This window comes from Sceloporus undulatus, chromosome 7, assembly GCF_019175285.1.
Source record: "Sceloporus undulatus isolate JIND9_A2432 ecotype Alabama chromosome 7, SceUnd_v1.1, whole genome shotgun sequence".
In the NCBI taxonomy this organism is placed as follows: Eukaryota; Metazoa; Chordata; class Lepidosauria; order Squamata; family Phrynosomatidae; genus Sceloporus; species Sceloporus undulatus.
In genome coordinates this window covers 23423890-23440439 of record NC_056528.1, presented here as the reverse complement: position 1 = coordinate 23440439, position 16550 = coordinate 23423890, and the positions used below count along the sequence as shown (strand labels likewise).

The following is a 16550-nucleotide window of genomic DNA, read 5'->3' as shown; positions in this document are numbered from 1 at the left end:
AATGTCTGAAAAGCCCTGCATCAAAATCCCCACCACACGCACACACACACACTTTGCAAAGCTTGTGGTTGAAGGGATTTGGCCCCGGCAGAGAATCGGAGATGAAACAAGTTTTGCAGCTGTGTCGACTACGTCCGGACTGGCTCCTTTGCCAAGACAAACAGGGAGCTGGCTGGGATGGAGAGATAGGATAAGGTTTCAAAGCCACTTCTCCTCTCCTGGAGGCAACACTCCCTCTTTCTCTTTCTCTTTCTCTCGATTTCCAGCACCAAGGCACAGTTTCTCCCTTTGGGAATCTGGAATCATATAAAGGTCTCTCTACTAGTTTTGGGGCTTCCCCTGAAACCGGGTTTGGGGAGCCGTGGGGCACCATTATCTGTAAACAGTTATTTTTGCTTTGCCCTCCAGCCTTTCATTCAGTGGCCTAGGATTTGCAGTTGGGCCTTGGACTACAAGTCCCATCACCCTGGGGATGCTCAGGGTTGGATCGAGGGAAGATGAAGCTGTGAGTTGGCATTAGGAGTTCTGGTGATGGCTTCCAGCAGGTTAGCGGAAGAACGGTGAATCCTGTCCGGGTTTTAAAGGAGCTATTTGGGACGTTAAACCCATGGAGAAGATAAAATTCAACACCTCTTTAAAGTTTGGACTGAAACCCAGAGCAGATTCACCCGTGCCCAAGCCACCTGTCACTTTCCTGGTACAACCAGAGACTTTTTATCATTCCTTTTCAAATGGTGGGGACAAGGGGTTGTGCGCTGGGGGTCTCTTCCCCAAATTTTCCACAGGGTCCCCAAAGCCACAGAAATCCCCAAACCAGAACCTGGGAGGATGAGGAGGATGAGAGAGAGATTGGTTTGTAAAGGGAGGAATTTGGCGGTCATGCTGCTTAATGGAGGAAATGCACTCCTGAGGTCCTCAATGGCTTCATTAGTGTGGGTTTCGGCTTGATCATTTCCTAATAGACACATTTTGGGGGATTCAGGGAGGTGTTGGGATGTGTGCAGAAATGCGTGAAACTACGTTGAAATGATGCCAGCCCCCTTAGAGGATCCGAAGTGCAGACGGTGTGTTAGGAACGCCTTGTAGAGGTGCTGGCCCACATCTGGAGGGTCGGTGTGGGTTTTGGGAGCCTTGCTTTGAAGAGCCATGGGGGAAGCGAGGCCCTAGAGATGCAGGACAGCCCTCCTGGCTGCCTGCCACGTTTCCAAAAGGGATGGGTCTCCGTAGGGATGCAATTGCTCCGACGTCCCGTCTTTGCATGAATAACGGCCATAGTTTTCTCCACACTGTGGGAGAAAGTAAATACATTACAGCAGTATGATTGCATTTTAACGGCCATGTTAACACCTGGGATTGGTAGTTCAATGAGGGGCCTTTTGAATTCTTAGCCAGAGAGCTCTAGTGCCTCCCAAAGCTACCAAGTTCAGGACTCCCCAAAGGCACAGACATGACAATCAAAGCAGGATCAAAGTACAACAACTGCGTAATGCAAAGAGGACCCTTGACAAGCAGGCTTCTCAGGTTAGCCATTGGAAAACCTTTCCAATTTTGCAAAGGACCTGGGAGACAAGGCCTTCTCAGTGGCAGCTCCCAATTGTGGCACACCCATCCCCAGGAGGTCCACTTGGCCCCTTCCCTGCTCTCTTCTTTCTTTCTTTCTTTCTTTCTTTCTTTCTTTCTTTCTTTCTCTGTTTAATTTGAAAGGGGCTCCCATCTGTTCCATAGGGCCATGGTGGGCCACTCTCTGAGGGTCCTTTTCCTGACCCACCTGCATGGCCCACCTCCCAGATGGTGCACCAAAATACCTCTCTTTTCGTTGTGGCCCTTCCTGTAATGCCAACTGAAAATGGCCTTGTGTCTCTTCCTGTGACCATTTTGAGAAGGTCTCCAACAAAAACGGAGGTGTTTGGGAGAGCAGGGGTCGTACTGGTGTTTTTTTCTTTAACGTGCATTTTGTGTGTGTGCATTTGTGGGGCTTTCTATGCGTAATGTGTGTGTAAATTGTGACTGTTTTTTAAACATGGGGTTTGGGGGGCGCTGGGATTGGGAAATGTCCACAAAAGTGCATTCTATGGGTTGCACTTTCCCCACTCCTGATGTAGACAAACTTGGTCTGGAGGAGAGCAGTAATACAGAAGCCTGGGGATCTGGGGAAGGCGTTGGGCAGTGTGATGCTGCTGCAAAAAGGGTGAATGCAATCCCTTGGGGGATGCATCTGGGTGCCGGGGCTGCCTCTGGGATTCCCTGAGGAGGAAGGAGGCGCAATGGCAGTCGACGTTGCCGCTTGCAATTTCTCCTCCGCCCAGCGTCCCTCTGAGCCAAGCTGGTGCGTGTCAGGAGACCGGCCCAACACGGAAAACGCCTGTGAGCTAAAAAGAGGAACTGTCTCATAAACAGGGCCTTTTATTAGAAACGTCTGTGCGAGAGGAGAGATGGGGAAAGGCAGCCCTGGCAGGCGGGGAGTCTTGAGCAGCTTGGATGGGGGAGCCTTTCCCCAAGCTGGATCCTCAGAATTGAGAAAGGAAGGAAGGGGCACCCATGCCGCTTGGGCCGCTGCGGGCAGGCGGATCAGGGCCCTGGGGTTTGGGGAGGTTCAACAAGTACACTACAACTTCCCTTCCTCAATGCACTGCAGCTGGCGACAGGTGACTCGTGGGAGACGCATGGCTTTTGGAAAGGGACCACTTGATTTGCTCTCAGGTGTCCATTTTGCAGAGAGGTTGAGGAAGCTCTTTTCTATCTTGCATTTTCAACTACAGCTTCCAAGATCCTTCCAGCCAGTTTGACCAGGCAGAGAGTTTGGGGAGTTGTAGCCTCCAAATCCCCACCACCACCGTGTGTGTGTGTGTGTGTGTGTGTCTTCCCCACAGACACTTCTGGTCAAAATGGCGTCACAGTTTTTGGAAAGGAACACCTCTGTGGTTGTTGCATGACTTCAAGTCATTTCAGACTCTCCTGGCGACTTTAATGTGGTGTTTTCTTGGCAAGATTTGTTCAGAGGGGCTTTGCCTTCCTCTTGAGCTGGAGAGAGAGTGACCGTTGCACTGAGAGGGTTTCTATGGTGCATGACACTTTTTCTTTGTGTGTATGCTTCCCAAAACCCAGGTCTGTTTTTTGGGTCCTTTAAGAGTGTGGCTGTGCAGTGTGAGCTGTACTTGTGCGAAGGCAGGGAGGGCTGTCCTAGGACTCTTCCCTGCAGCAGCAAAGGGGAAAGAGGGGTGGAAGAGGGACGCTCCTCCTCTGGGGCCGGGTGCCAAGGGTCCAGTTTCCCACCAAAGCCACATGGAGGGGGCTCTCCCCTCCGTCCATCCATCCGTCCATTGGTGTGTCCCACTGACCTCCTTTGAGCCACATTCCCTGGCTCTGTTTTGAGAGAAAACTTCAATGTTGTTCTGAGAAAGAAGGACGGGATTGGAGGGCGAAGACTCCCTCGGATACTTCCTGGCTGGCTGGATTGTTTGTTTAAGGAAAGGGAAAATTCCTTTGGACCCAGATCCCTTTCCCAAAGATAATAGCTGGAGAGGACAGAACAGGCTGGCCGGCTGGCAAGGAAAGGCCTGTGTAGTGAGTTCGAGTTCCTTGGGGCGATGTTTGTCTTGGACAATGCATTCCATCCAACTTGTAGGACATCTAAGCTGAGACCGAACTCTTGGCGCTTGATTTGTTGGCTTACTCAGTGATCTTTTATTTTTAAAAATTCTGTCCCGCCTTTCTCATTATTGCCAGTGCTGAATGGCAGCTTCTTTCTAGCGTTTTTGACAAAAGGTTTTTTCCCCCCGAGACTTTTGTGTGCGAATTCTGCTTTTGTTTAGATCAAAAACCCTCACCTTTTCCTAGTTCTGCTGCTTGTAATCCATGTTTCAAAAAATTAGGGACCCCAGGGACCTTGGCCGTGGGAGACTTTACCTATGCAAAGCAGGTGCCTACCATTGAGGATCCTTTCTCTGAAAATAAAGCAATGCCTTAAGTCCTCCTGGTTCCCAGGGAAAGGCATTGATGGAAGTAAGCTTCAGCCTCAATTGGGTCTTTAGGAAGGAAGCAGAGAAGGGCTCTTTGGGTAGCAATGGGGGGACTTTGTAGATTATGTTCCATAGGTTTTTCTTGCTAACGTACCTGGAGCCCGGCCGCAGGGGCAGATTGGGGCCGTGGGGAAGTGGGGAGGGGGGCAGGAGTTTTCCCATCCCAGGGTCTTAATAAAGCTTGATTGGAGCCTCATTAAAACCTTTAATCACCTGACCCATTAAAATCAGGCCCAGATGCAGGCTGGCCCACCGCCAACCCACCCAGGCCTCTTGTCTGCAAACTTGCAGACAGCTTTGGCCCCGGTCCCTGGCTCACTTGGAACCAAAATCCGAAATGCTATTTTTGTCTGGGCGCTTTCCCCGACACCCCCTTCTATGCGCCTGTGTTCCTGTTCCCATTCTCTCTCTTGTGCGTGTGCTTTTTCCTCTCTCTCTCTCTCTCTCTCTCTCACACACACACACACACACACACACACACATTTTGGTTTTTAGAAAGCTCATTCTGAAAGGGTCTCCTTGCAGTGGCGTTGACTCTTTGCATTCAGTGGGCTGCAGACCCATTTGAGAGAAAGTATAAATGGATCTGAGAGGGCTGCAGAGCGGGAGAGGAGGCTGCATTTGGTTTTTGCCATTTCTGGACAAAGGATTGTGGCATTTGACACGGAGGGGGGGGGAACGCAGAGCTAGAGACCCTACTTTCTTGAAGACATTTTGGAAGCCCATCATCCTTGGTCATGGGGAGGATGGGAGTTGTCCTCCGCAAGGGCAAGGCATTTTGCAGCCTGAGGCAAGGAGGAAAACGGTGTGTTGTCATGCCCAAAATGCTCACCCAACTCCAAGGTGCACTATGGCCACAAAAGGCAACCAGGCTTTATCTGGTGGTTTGGAGGCAAAACAACCAAGCAATCGTCTTTTCCCATTCCTAGCAGTAAAGGTACAGAAATAACAATGCAAATAGCGTAACCGCTTGGTGCCCTCGGAGATAAATGCCACATCTCTAGTCGGTTTGTGGAAATTCTGTGCCATTTTCAGACAAAAAGGCACCCCATCTGTGCTGCTAAACATGGGATTTTTCAATGACAGCAGTCATCGTTTCTGACTGTTGTTCAGGGCTGATGGGCTAATAATAATAATAATAATAATAATAATAATAATAATAATAATAATAATAATAATAATATCCCGCCTCTCTACAAAATACAATTGAGGTGGCTTACAAGATTAAAAATATACAATCCGAACCCTCAACCCACCCACCCTTAAAATACAATTAAACAATGTAGAATTTAAAACATAAAACATACTTAAAAACAATACAATAACTGTGGTATTCCAAAACACCTGGAAGGCATCAGACTGGAGCACATTGGAGAGTAGGGAGAAGACCTGAGTTCCAGTCCTGTCTGGACGCTCACTGTGTGGGCACCAGATCTTGACATGGGCCAACTTCACAAGGTTGTTGGGGAGACAAAAATGGAAGAGAAGAACAAATAAATTGCCTTGTCTTTCTTGGAGAAAGAAATATATAGGCTTTGTAAGTAAGCCTTTAAAATGACTGTTCACAGCCAGCCGGGCGGGATCCCTTTTGACGGCTTTGAGAGTCCCTCTTGTAAAACACGCATGATTTTGTTCGTTGAAGGGACATATTTCTGAGCCAGGCAGGAAACGATGCTCCCTTCCCCCCCGATGTATGGCTTTGTTCTTCTTCTTCGAGGGGGACTGAAACCCAACTGTTCCTCATTAGGAAAAGATCCCGGTTTTGTTTGACTCCTTGGATGAGGTTTTGTTGTTTCTTTGCGAATGAGTTAAACAATTACACATGGAAATGTGGTCTGTCAGGGATCCTTTAATGAGCTGCAGATCCTCCGGTTGGTTGCTGAGAGAGAGAGAGAGAGACTTAGCTCCTCAATCTGTTTCCCATAATCCCCCCCCCAAAAAAAAGACACACATACACACACACACCATTCACTGGAAATCTTTGGCCTTGTTTGGGTCGGTGTGGAAATGCACAATGACCATGAAGAAAACAGGCAGCTGCCTTGAAACTCTGGAGCTGAGCAGACTTCTGCCTGAAGTTTGCTCTTCCGTTCCTCCTCCTCTGCCTCCCTGCTATTGCCTCTTCTCCTGATCTTTCTCCTCTTGAGATCTGCATCCGAATCCCTGAATCCTCTGCCCCTGAGGCTGGTCCAGATGGTTTTTTGGGGGAGGGTCCCCCTCTCCCTATGATCTGGGGCTTGGACTTTGCTCTGCTGCCTGTATTATTGTCACCATCCTTGTCCTGGTTTGGCAGGGACAGACGGTTCATCCTCTGCCGTTCCACTTTCCCCCTTTTGTCCTTGGCTTACTTCAGTTGCTGCGAATGGAGTGCCTCCCCAGTGTCCTTGTGTCTGAGATGGGACTGAGAGAAAGCCTCCTCCCCAATTGCAAAACAGGGACACGGTCATATAGGTAGCGATGGTCCTTCAAATAGCCCCTAGACCCAATCTGTTCAGGGCTTTATAGGTCATAAACAGGACTTTGAATTGGGATTGAAAAGAAACTGGCAACCAGTGGTGCTGTTTCATCAGGGAAGTCTCATGTCTGTTAAAATGCCATTAAACTATTCATAGACTTAAAACCATTTGAAACAAAGACAGAAGATACAAGTCATGCTATTAAAAGTACTTTCCAGTTGGAATAGAAAAGTTTTCACTTCTGGGCGCTCCTTCTGAGCATGGAGGCACTGGCTCCAGATTCACCCCATTCCTCTGACGCAGAAACCACGACCCTCAATGCCACCAATTGGACTTATCCCGATAATGTCTCCTGGTTCCCTTTGTGCGCCTGCCTCTGAATGAAAGCACCCTCACACTGAGGCACTCCCACATTTTTCATTCCCATTCATTCCCAGATTACCGCACTGGCCCTTGTTTCAGCCAAGTCAGCAACCAGATGTGCCAGGGCCAGCTCAGCGGCATTGTCTGCACCAAGACCATGTGCTGCGCCACCATTGGCCGGGCCTGGGGCCACCCGTGCGAGATGTGCCCGGCCCAGCCTCACCCTTGCCGCCGAGGCTTCATCCCCAACATTCGGACCGGAGCCTGCCAAGGTAAAGTCCAGCTTTGTTAGAACTGTAGAGGAGCCCATTGGTCCAGCCAGCCCTCTCTTCCTAGTTTGCCTGGAAACTTTTGGCTAAGCAGGTACGAGCCATGGTTTGTTCGAAAGATGCCAGGTAGACAGATGTTGTTTACTTGAAAGCTGTCAGAAAGACACACAAACCATGGTTTCCTTAGAAGATGCCAGGTAGATAGATACAAATCCCAGTTTGCTTATTTGCATAGATGCTCAAACCACGCTTCTTGAGCCATGGTTAAAGGAGACCAAGGTTTCCTGTGTCATACAAAAGGACTTTTATGCTCCCAGCTGCTCCAGAATTTGAACTATCACTGGAAAAGTATTCATATGGTTTCTTTTCCCTACCATTTTTCAGGTAACTATCCACCCTGCTTGACTCTCTTTCTCCTCCATTCCCACAGATGTGGACGAATGCCAAGCAATCCCCGGACTGTGCCAGGGGGGCAGCTGTCTCAACACCGTTGGCTCCTATGAGTGCAAGTGCCCAGCGGGCCACAAGCAGAGCGAGACAAGCCACAAATGCGAAGGTGAGGATGGCAAGGAAGGGCTGTGGAGGAGGTTCAGGGACGGAAATGGGGGGTGGGTGACTGACAAACTGGTGGAAATATCCTCCTTCCTGCTGGCAGTGTGTCTTCCCTGGAGCAGTCATAATGTCTGTGGACATGGCATCACATTGCCCAACAGCAAACAGGTTCACTGACTTGTCAGGGTTTCTTCCACGTTTTGTAAGGTTCTTTTAAAAAAAAGCTTTGCAAACTTTGTCTTCCAAAATTTCTAAAATGATGGGCTCATACCATACAGAGGCTGGGGTTCACTGGAAGGGCCCTCTTTCCCTAACTTCTGCCATTGTGCTGGTTGTCGGGTCGGTTGCTTTGCATGGAGTTGAGTGAGAGAGGTGAAATCCACGAGGTTCTGGAGTCGACGTCAGGTTTCCGCAGCGCCTTCCTGGCTTCCCCTTTGGCCGTTTTTCAGTGGCTGGTTCCTTCCTCTCCCAGAGCCTTGGCTCACACCTGCTTCCAAACCCCAAAACCGTTCCAAGTTCGCCCCCGTCCCCAAAGAGACGAGAGCAGCTTCCAAAGTCAACGCGCCTTCAATCCTGCCATTGTCTGAGAGCTGAAACCTGGGGGCTGGTTTTTAATTTTTAACAGAGGTTTGGAAGAATGAGGAATGGAGGGTGAGGGTACCACACCAATGACTTCTACTGCTTCTAGGAAGGTGGCCTTTCTGCCAGAAATGGTGTGGGTCTGTGTCTGAATCGTTCTCTCACATGAGTCTGTGTCTGAAGGAGAAATCCCAGTGGGTTGCGCCTCTGTGGGAACCAGGGATGCCACTGTGGGGTGGGGGGCAGCATGGGACCCCAGGGGCCACATGGACTCTGTGGCTGCACTCACTACCTTCCCCCACAGAAAAAGGTGGAGTACACGTTTTTAAAAGGTGAAACTGTCTAAGAAGTTAAACCAATGAAAACCATGCATATGTACAAACCAAGGCTGCATCAACACTGGAGAAACAACCCAATTTGGCACCACTTTTCAGCATCCTGGCTCAAGGCTATGGAATTCTGGGAGTTGGAGTATGTCCAACTCCCAGAATTCCATAGCCTTGAGCCAGGGTCTGCTCTGGGCCCCACAACAAACACCAATGCCCAGAATTCCATAGCCTTGAGCCAGGATGCTGAAAAGCGGTGCCAAACTGGGTTATTTCTCCAGTGTCGATGCAGACTAAGATTTCCCCCTCCAAGCTTTTTAATAGTAAGCCACATTTTAACTTGGTAACAGAATGAAGTCAATCACGCCTCTAAGGCCTCTAATCCTAGAAGGTGCTAGTCCTTTAAAAAATAACCATAAAGGTCTATTAAAGGGAACATAAAAGAAATGGGACATTGCAAACAAAATGTGTTTGTTCAGGGTGCTAGAAAGGTATTTTAAACACTACATTTCAATTTCTCTTTTGTGTTCAGGACTGGGTTGTCAAGAACATCAAAAAGCAATTTTTAAAATGGACTTTTCTCGTACTTCAAAAGCTCTTTTGAAGGGTCCTGTGGAGGTCATTCTTTCCCTGCAAATACAATGAAAGGGTGACCCATATCAGTTAATTTGTCTCTGCCAGGGGTTCAAATTGAGGACATTGCTGCCCGGGTAAGAACTCTGCCCCCTTCAAGTGAAATTTTCCTTCTGCCCCCAAATTTCTAGCCTTGCAGTAGCCCCTTTTTAGGATTTTGAAATAGAATTTAGGCACCCAGAGAAAAGGGGCAGCAGAGTGACCCAGTGGAAAAGTCCTAGGTGTGGAAGATGTTCAAGGTCTCACTCTGCAATGCTAGAAATGTGGGGACTGAAGGAGAATTTAATACAGAATTCTGGGTTGAGGGGCAGTGCCATCCTCCTCCTCCTCCACATTGCCACTCCCTAGTGATCACACCAGTTATTTGCCCACATGGACCTCAGTTGGTGTGCCATTTTGTGCCATCAGCGCCAAGGTCTTGTTTAGCCAGGTTCTTAAAATTTGTCAAACCTTCCATGTCTCTGCCAGGCCTGAAGGTTCTCAGTTGGGTGTTGGGTGTTGGACCTGAAACTAGGGTTGGGGCTCTTTGAATGACCCATTTCACACACACACACACACACACACCGTGCATTGTGTTTCCCCAGACGTGGACGAGTGCGGGAGCATCGCTGGTGTTTGCGATGGTGGCGAGTGCACCAACACGGCCGGCAGCTACGTCTGTGCTTGTCCACGGGGCTTCATGACCAGCCCAGATGGATCCCGTTGCGTAGGTAAGAGAGACACCAGCGTTGCTTTGTGTTTCTGTCTCCCCATCATTCCAAGGGCTCAGAATTCACCTAAACAGGGCTTTCTTTAGCGACGGAGGGAACATTGACAGTAATTTTTCTTTCCAGCACTTGGGAAACCTTTGCAAAGTTTTCTCCTGGGATTTGAACACTTCAGAATATTCCAGAGATTTATTCTGTCTCAGAATATGTGCGGATTTTCTAAAAGACCTCAAAAATTGCTTTCTCCTAGGCCAGGATAACAGCTTTATTTTGGCCAGGATAAACTGTTCTTCTAAACTTGGGCATTGTGTGACCTACAAGCCACATGCCTCTCCCTAGGGCCCCCAGGTGTCAATATATACACTTGTCCCTCCATATTCGCTAGGGTTAGGGGCACAAGACCCCCGTGAATATGGAAAAACCACAAATAACAAAAACACCATGTTTTTACCTGAGAGCACACCTCTCAAAATCTGTAGGTCCTCCAGGGCAACTCTGTGGTCAACATCCGACAGACACTGACCATAGAACTGCACTGGAGGAGCTACAAACATCTAGTAGAGTATTCTCTCTAGGAATCTCTAGGCCTTTCAGTGCAACTTTTAGTTAAAATTGACCATAGAGGTGCACTGGAGGACCTAGATATTCCTAGAGAGAACATATTAATCAAATCCATGAATAATTAAATCCACAAATATCAAAGCTGCAAATATGGAGGGATGAGTGTATGTATTTTTGAATGGGTCTTCTTTAAAAAAAGACAGTCTAATCCAAAATGCTCTCTGGGGCACATGGGGCATTTTTGACCTATTACCCTGCCCCTGGGCATTTTAAGCCCAAGAGAGGACTTCTTTAAAAACTAGAAATGAAGAAGACATGACTTCTGGTCTCGTCCTGTTATCAGAAAAGGCCTCTCCTGGAATAAACATGGTCAAAATGGCTCCCACGCTCCCAAGAGGGACTTGGGGACAAAAAGTGATTTATTTGCATGGGAAGAGGGTTCTGACATGGAGCATGGCCCTCCAAGTTATTCTGAGGGGGCAGTGTGCCCACCGCCTCCAATGGTCACCCAGCCCTCCTGAAACCAGTCCACCTGGACAAAGAGGGGTCACTCTGTGCCTCAACGAGAGCATCTTGGCCAAGGGAAGCATCCACTTGGCACATCTTCCAGGAGTGGAAACCTTCCTCTGCTCTTCCCTGTGGATCACAATGTTCCTGAGATCCCAGGAGAAGTAAAGGCATGCGGTTTGACTCCTCTTTCATCCCAGCTCCATTTCTGGTGACTTGGCAATCCCAGGCACAACAAACGGAGTTAATTTTCTCCTTCCTTAAGTCTTGCTTGAGGGAACGTGGCACGCATGGATTCCCCATTGGTTTACCTCCGCCGCCACCCCATTCTCATGGAGGTCCTAATGTGAAATGCCGCTTGTTGTGGCTTCCTCATTTCTCCCGTTGTTTTCCTTGAGAGGCTCTTTTGGATCCAAAGTTTAACCTTGTTGGCTTGTTGTTGCTGTTTAAAGAAAAAGAGAATGGGGCTGTCTAAATGTAACTCATTAATAGGTGCTGGGTTAAAATATGACTTTTAATTAAAGCCATTGGGGCCTCTTAGTGCTTCCTAAACTGTATAGGAACAGGGTTTATAACTATTTTAGCTTTTCTTTTAGACATTTTTGCCCTGGTGGTTTATTTAATGCACTTTTCTCCCATTTAAATTCTCCTGTTGTATTTATCAGGGACTGTTTCAAAGTGTTGATACTGCCCTTCCCTGTCAGTTCAGGCAAAAGCAAACTGCCACAGCCTCTCCTAGCTTGCAATAACCCTTGCCATCTTGACTGCGCTGTCCACGCATGTGTCCACACATGTTCATCTGTGAAATGTTGCAGTATCTGTGAAATATATACCTGTCCCTGGCCAGTCTTGAGCTGGAAACTGAGTGGGGAGGCCCAATTGTTAGAGAGGGTTGGAAGAGCAAGCCGTCCCTCTCCTGGCCCTGAAGCCTGGCACCCTAAATGCACCTTGGATGGCCACCTCTCAAGGGTGTTTTAGCAAGGGCAGAGCTATTAAAACAGACTAAAGGAAGTCTGACATTGCAAACCAAAGTATTAAAAACCCCTTCCATCTCTTTGGTGATAAAAAGGTAGCCCCTCGAGGGCTTCTCTCCAGCAGAGAACTGACTTTCCTCTCCCCTTTTTCAGGGCAGGATGTGAGTCTTTGCCTGCTTTTTTCTCATCTGGAAAAAGTGAGCAAATTCCTCATGGTCTAGGGGAGAGAAAGCACGTTTCACAGCTGTTTCTTTTTCTTCCTCCACACCTTCAGGAGATTTGAGAGCTTTCCCCCTCCTTTCTCAGCCATTTCTCTTGTTTCTCTGCAACAAGGCCTTCAAAGGGGTTTGGTTTTCCAAAGAGATGGTCCCTCTTTTTGCCGACAGTCTGCAGGCAACAGGATCCCATAAAACCTTGTGCAACTGGAGTTTGGAAACGTTCCTTGGGTTGGGGGATGCTGGGAGCTGGAGTCCCCCCAAAAGGAACTTTCCCAAGCTTTGCCTGAAACCGACTGGCCTGTCACTGGCTTGTGATAGGTTTCCATGAGAGAAACAGAAATATGGTTTATTTTTAGGCTGGCAAGTTAGCAGAGGGAGGGAAAGGGACTTTGGGAAATGTAGGATATTTTGCTTCAGATGGGAAACGCTGGGTGTGTGTGTGTGTGTATCTGTGGAGACATTTAAACGGTTCCAAATCTCATTTGGGAAAGTATTGTGAATACGCTCAGGGGTAAAAAAGGAGAAATCACTTTATCAAAATGCATTGAAATGCAGGGGGAGGTTGACATACTGAACTATCTCTCAGTGAACCCAGTCTCTCCTCCTCATCATCATCCCTTGTCACCAGAAATTAGAAGAGTTTCTCCTGGGGACTACAGCCTCAGCCTCCTGTCCCTTCCTCCAGCTATGTGCATATCTTCACTTTCTGCCACCATTTTGATTGGGGCTCTGAAGCAAAATGGAGGTATTTTGGTGTGCTTCCGGAGGGGGGTTGCCAGGTGGCCCCTGCGCATTTGCCGACCCTCAGTGTGTAGACAGCACCAGTCTAGGTGAACCAAACCAGCTCCTCCCAGTTGAACCTTGGGACATATCCACGCAAAGCGCGCACTTGACCACTGAGCGACTGCTATGCTCCTAAAGCAGCAATCGAATACAGAACTTAGAAGACAGAGCCATGATAGTTTGTTTTGGTGTGCAAAGGGATCTCTGAGACTAACTGCAGCTGAGCTTGAGAAGGAACTCTGAAAGGAAAATGGATGGGGTAGCTATTAAACAAAATCCAATCAAGTACATAGGTTTTTCTGGGTTTTTCAGGCTCTGTGGCTGTGTTCTAGAATAATTTATTCCTGACTTTTCGCCTGCATCTGTGGCTGGCACCTTCAGAGAAGATTTGAAGATGCCAAAGCCACAGATGCGGGCGAAACGTCAGGAATAAATTCTTCTAGAACATGGCCACAAAGCGCGAAAAAAAACCCACAAAAAAGTATGCCTGCCCAAGCAATTCATTGCCATTGGGGTTTCACAGTTACAAAATTAATATGCTATTTCAGTTATACAGAGAACAAAACCTACACATAGCTGTGCATGTTTGTATATAGATATAGATATATCGTGCTGTGTATACAAACCCAGATGCACACTCCCATTGTCCCTGTCTATCAATTCATTGCAGACCATTGCCTTGCCGCTTATTTAAACTATTTGCACTAATTCGTTTTATAGATTGCCATGACTGCTGCACTGTTTCTCTCCCATCCTACATCATGAGATCTCTGAATGGCTTACAATAAAACAAGTTTAAATAATTCAAAACTTAAAACATTTTTTAAAAACCATTGAAACCTTCTAGCGCATTCTGTCCAAGCTCTGGTTCAGCTTAGCTGCTGCTTTGTGTGTCTGCAGTTTGAACTTCAGTCCTCTCCCCCCAAAAAACAGAAAGCAGATGTACAGCTTGGAAAGTAACTTTTAAAAGAAGAACCCTTGGGGTGCCTTGTTTTTCCACTGCCCCAAACCCCAAAGTAATGCACCAATGTTAACAGTATAAGGTCGATAGCTGCGACGTTCTTAAGAAAACAACTTAGGGTCAGTCAGGTCAATAAGCAAAAATGCAATTAAAAATGCAACCCAAAAGCCAGCAGAAACTGTCATGTGCCACTCCCTCCCTAAAAAGCATTCTCCAGCTTATTAAGTTACTCAGCTTGTGCTCCTTGTGTTGGGGGAAGACGTAATTCCTTCCAGGCAGCCGGGAAAGCATTGCGTCCAAGCCCTGACCAGGTGGGGACATATGCATCATCTCCTAATGGTTGTGTCTGTGTGGAAGAGCTGGGGTTGTGAGCATGTGTGTGCGCATGTTTCAGGATGAGGCATACCGACTGACACTGAAGTCCTTTCAGGGCTGCCAAGAGTTTTTTCTCAAACATGCCGAGCAAATTTAATTAGGGAACCCGGCTTTTAAAAATAACTCAGTGCTCCCAGAGGACCCCTTGCTCCTCCGACCAAGACGTCATGCGCCAGGCCCGCTTTCCCCCTGGCGAACATGGGCCGTCACTCTCTGGGATGGACAATATTTTTGCTGGCAAGGAAGGAGAGCGGCGCCCCAGTGGGTCCTCAGATTACGAATTGCTATGCGCTGCCTCCTGAAAAGTCCCTTTGTTCCAAGGGATGGGAGTGAGACTTCCTCGGCGGTGATGCTGAGTGCATCCATCGGAGTCTCCCTGGCATCTGCTAGGCTTCACGGCAAGAGGAGGGTGGGCTTTCAAAAACAAACGCCAATGCTGTTACTGAATGAAACCCCCCCACTCAAAACATTGAGGCGTTGCTAGGAGCGGTCTGAGACTTGCCAGGTGTGGATGGGGCTATTTCCACTCCAAGCAGGAAATAAGTTATATTGCAACTATTTAAAAGAAAGAAAGATTGAGAAAAATGTAAGGCTGGTGTCTCCTCTGCGTGTGTTTGCAGAAGACTAAGTTGCCATGCTTCCCAGCTTCTCATCAGCAATTCTTGAGTTCCAAATTATTTCCATCTCCCTTCTTTCATCTTTGGGCATGTGCGTTTGACAGGAGCATTTCCATAGGATTCCTTCTTCCTCCACCTTTTTATGTGACAGAATTGTTCCTTTGCTCCTTTGGCAAAAAGAAACCCATCTATTGAAGGTCAAGACCAAGCTGCCATGCCAGAAGGGCATAGCATTTAAAGTCCCCCCACTTGGACTCGCACACTAATTGTGCTGCAGGGTCCTTGTGTTGAATGGCAACGCTGCGCAATAGAATGTGCAACCATTTGCACTGTCCGCACATAACAAAGGCAGCCTGCGGAAATGATTGAACGAATTGAATGTGGATGTTCTGAAACAGACAAAAATGATTCACTTTCTGGGGTTTGGGATGCTATTGTTTTGTGTTGCAAACAGTACAGAGAGCCCACCTAGCACCAAGGTCTGAGCGTGGGACTAGGATTCTGGGAGGGAAGGGTTCAAATCTCCACTCATTGGAGACCGAAGGGCCCCAAAATTACAAGAGTGGGATCTGCCCCTTCCTCTTTCATGGATGCCTTCATATCCCAAACTCATGGGGCTGAACTTGGTTTGAGGTCCAGTGCCCCTTGAATTGATGGTGCTTGACTTTTTCTTTTAATTGGAAAATTAGACTGCAGCAGATGGAAGGTGGGCCTTTAACCCTTCCCTTCCCAGCTCCAATTCCACTGGAAGCTCCACTGTTTCTGATTGAATTGGTAGTTGGCACTACTGTGACCTCCCTTCCCTGGGGTTGTGTGTGTGTGTGTGTGTTTCCTTTTTGCAACCGTTGTGTCCTGCCAAACTGTGCCAGGGCTGAGAGAGACAGAGAGAAGGGATGCCATGCAACTGCAGAGAAAGTACAGAACTACCTGGAGGCTGTATGTATTCCATCCAGAGTGCTGCTTCTTAGCTGGGCTCCAGATGTTCTTCGACTCCAACTCCCAGAAGCCCCAGCCAACTTGGCTAAGGGTGAGGGGATTCTGGAAGCAGCAGTCCCAACAACATCTGGATTCTCCATGGCTGGCAATTGAGAGATCCTCTTTGCCTTTCCCAGTGGGTTTGTTTTCTTTTTAAACTATGTCAACCATCTCTCCTCTGCTCTTGGGTCCATCTGTCTGGGCTTTCAGAGAGATTTATTATAGAAAATTGCAAAATCTGGGGATGGGTTGGGAAGACGTTGGGTGCACTTTGCTCGCTGTGCCCATGGCAGGCTCAGGTGGTTCCGCCCAGAGGCCATGGGTTCAAAGAGACTGTTTATTCTCCTAGATGCCTCCCTTGGAGAGGCTTGGGTCTGACTGACTGAGCCGCTGGCTGAAATGAAGTCAGTGACCTTAATTTCGTACAGAGAATCAACAGGCAGCTGCAGGAATTTGAGGGAGACATCTGAGTTTAATCAAAAGGAGGCAACGTCAGAGTTAAGAAGGACCAAGAGGAGCTCTTACTGTCCCCTTCCTCCCTCCTTTCATCTCCTGCCCCCCAACCCAAAATGGCTGCAGAAAGGCAGAGAGTCATCTTGGAGGTCATTAGAACATGAGAAGCAGTCGCACCTTCCCCAACCTGGTGCCCCTTGCAGATACGTTGGACTGTAACTC

At 48.1% G+C, this 16550-nt stretch overlaps 1 protein-coding gene across 1 annotated transcript in view; it reads left to right on the top strand.

Annotated features, from left to right (window-relative positions):
* The window catches only part of FBN3 (fibrillin 3), a 77916-nt gene that overhangs the window by 19942 nt on the left and 41424 nt on the right, over positions 1 to 16550 (top strand). The window contains 3 exon segments of the mRNA XM_042479013.1: positions 6913 to 7110; positions 7538 to 7663; positions 9782 to 9907. Coding sequence (XP_042334947.1) covers positions 6913 to 7110; positions 7538 to 7663; positions 9782 to 9907 — 450 coding nt within the window.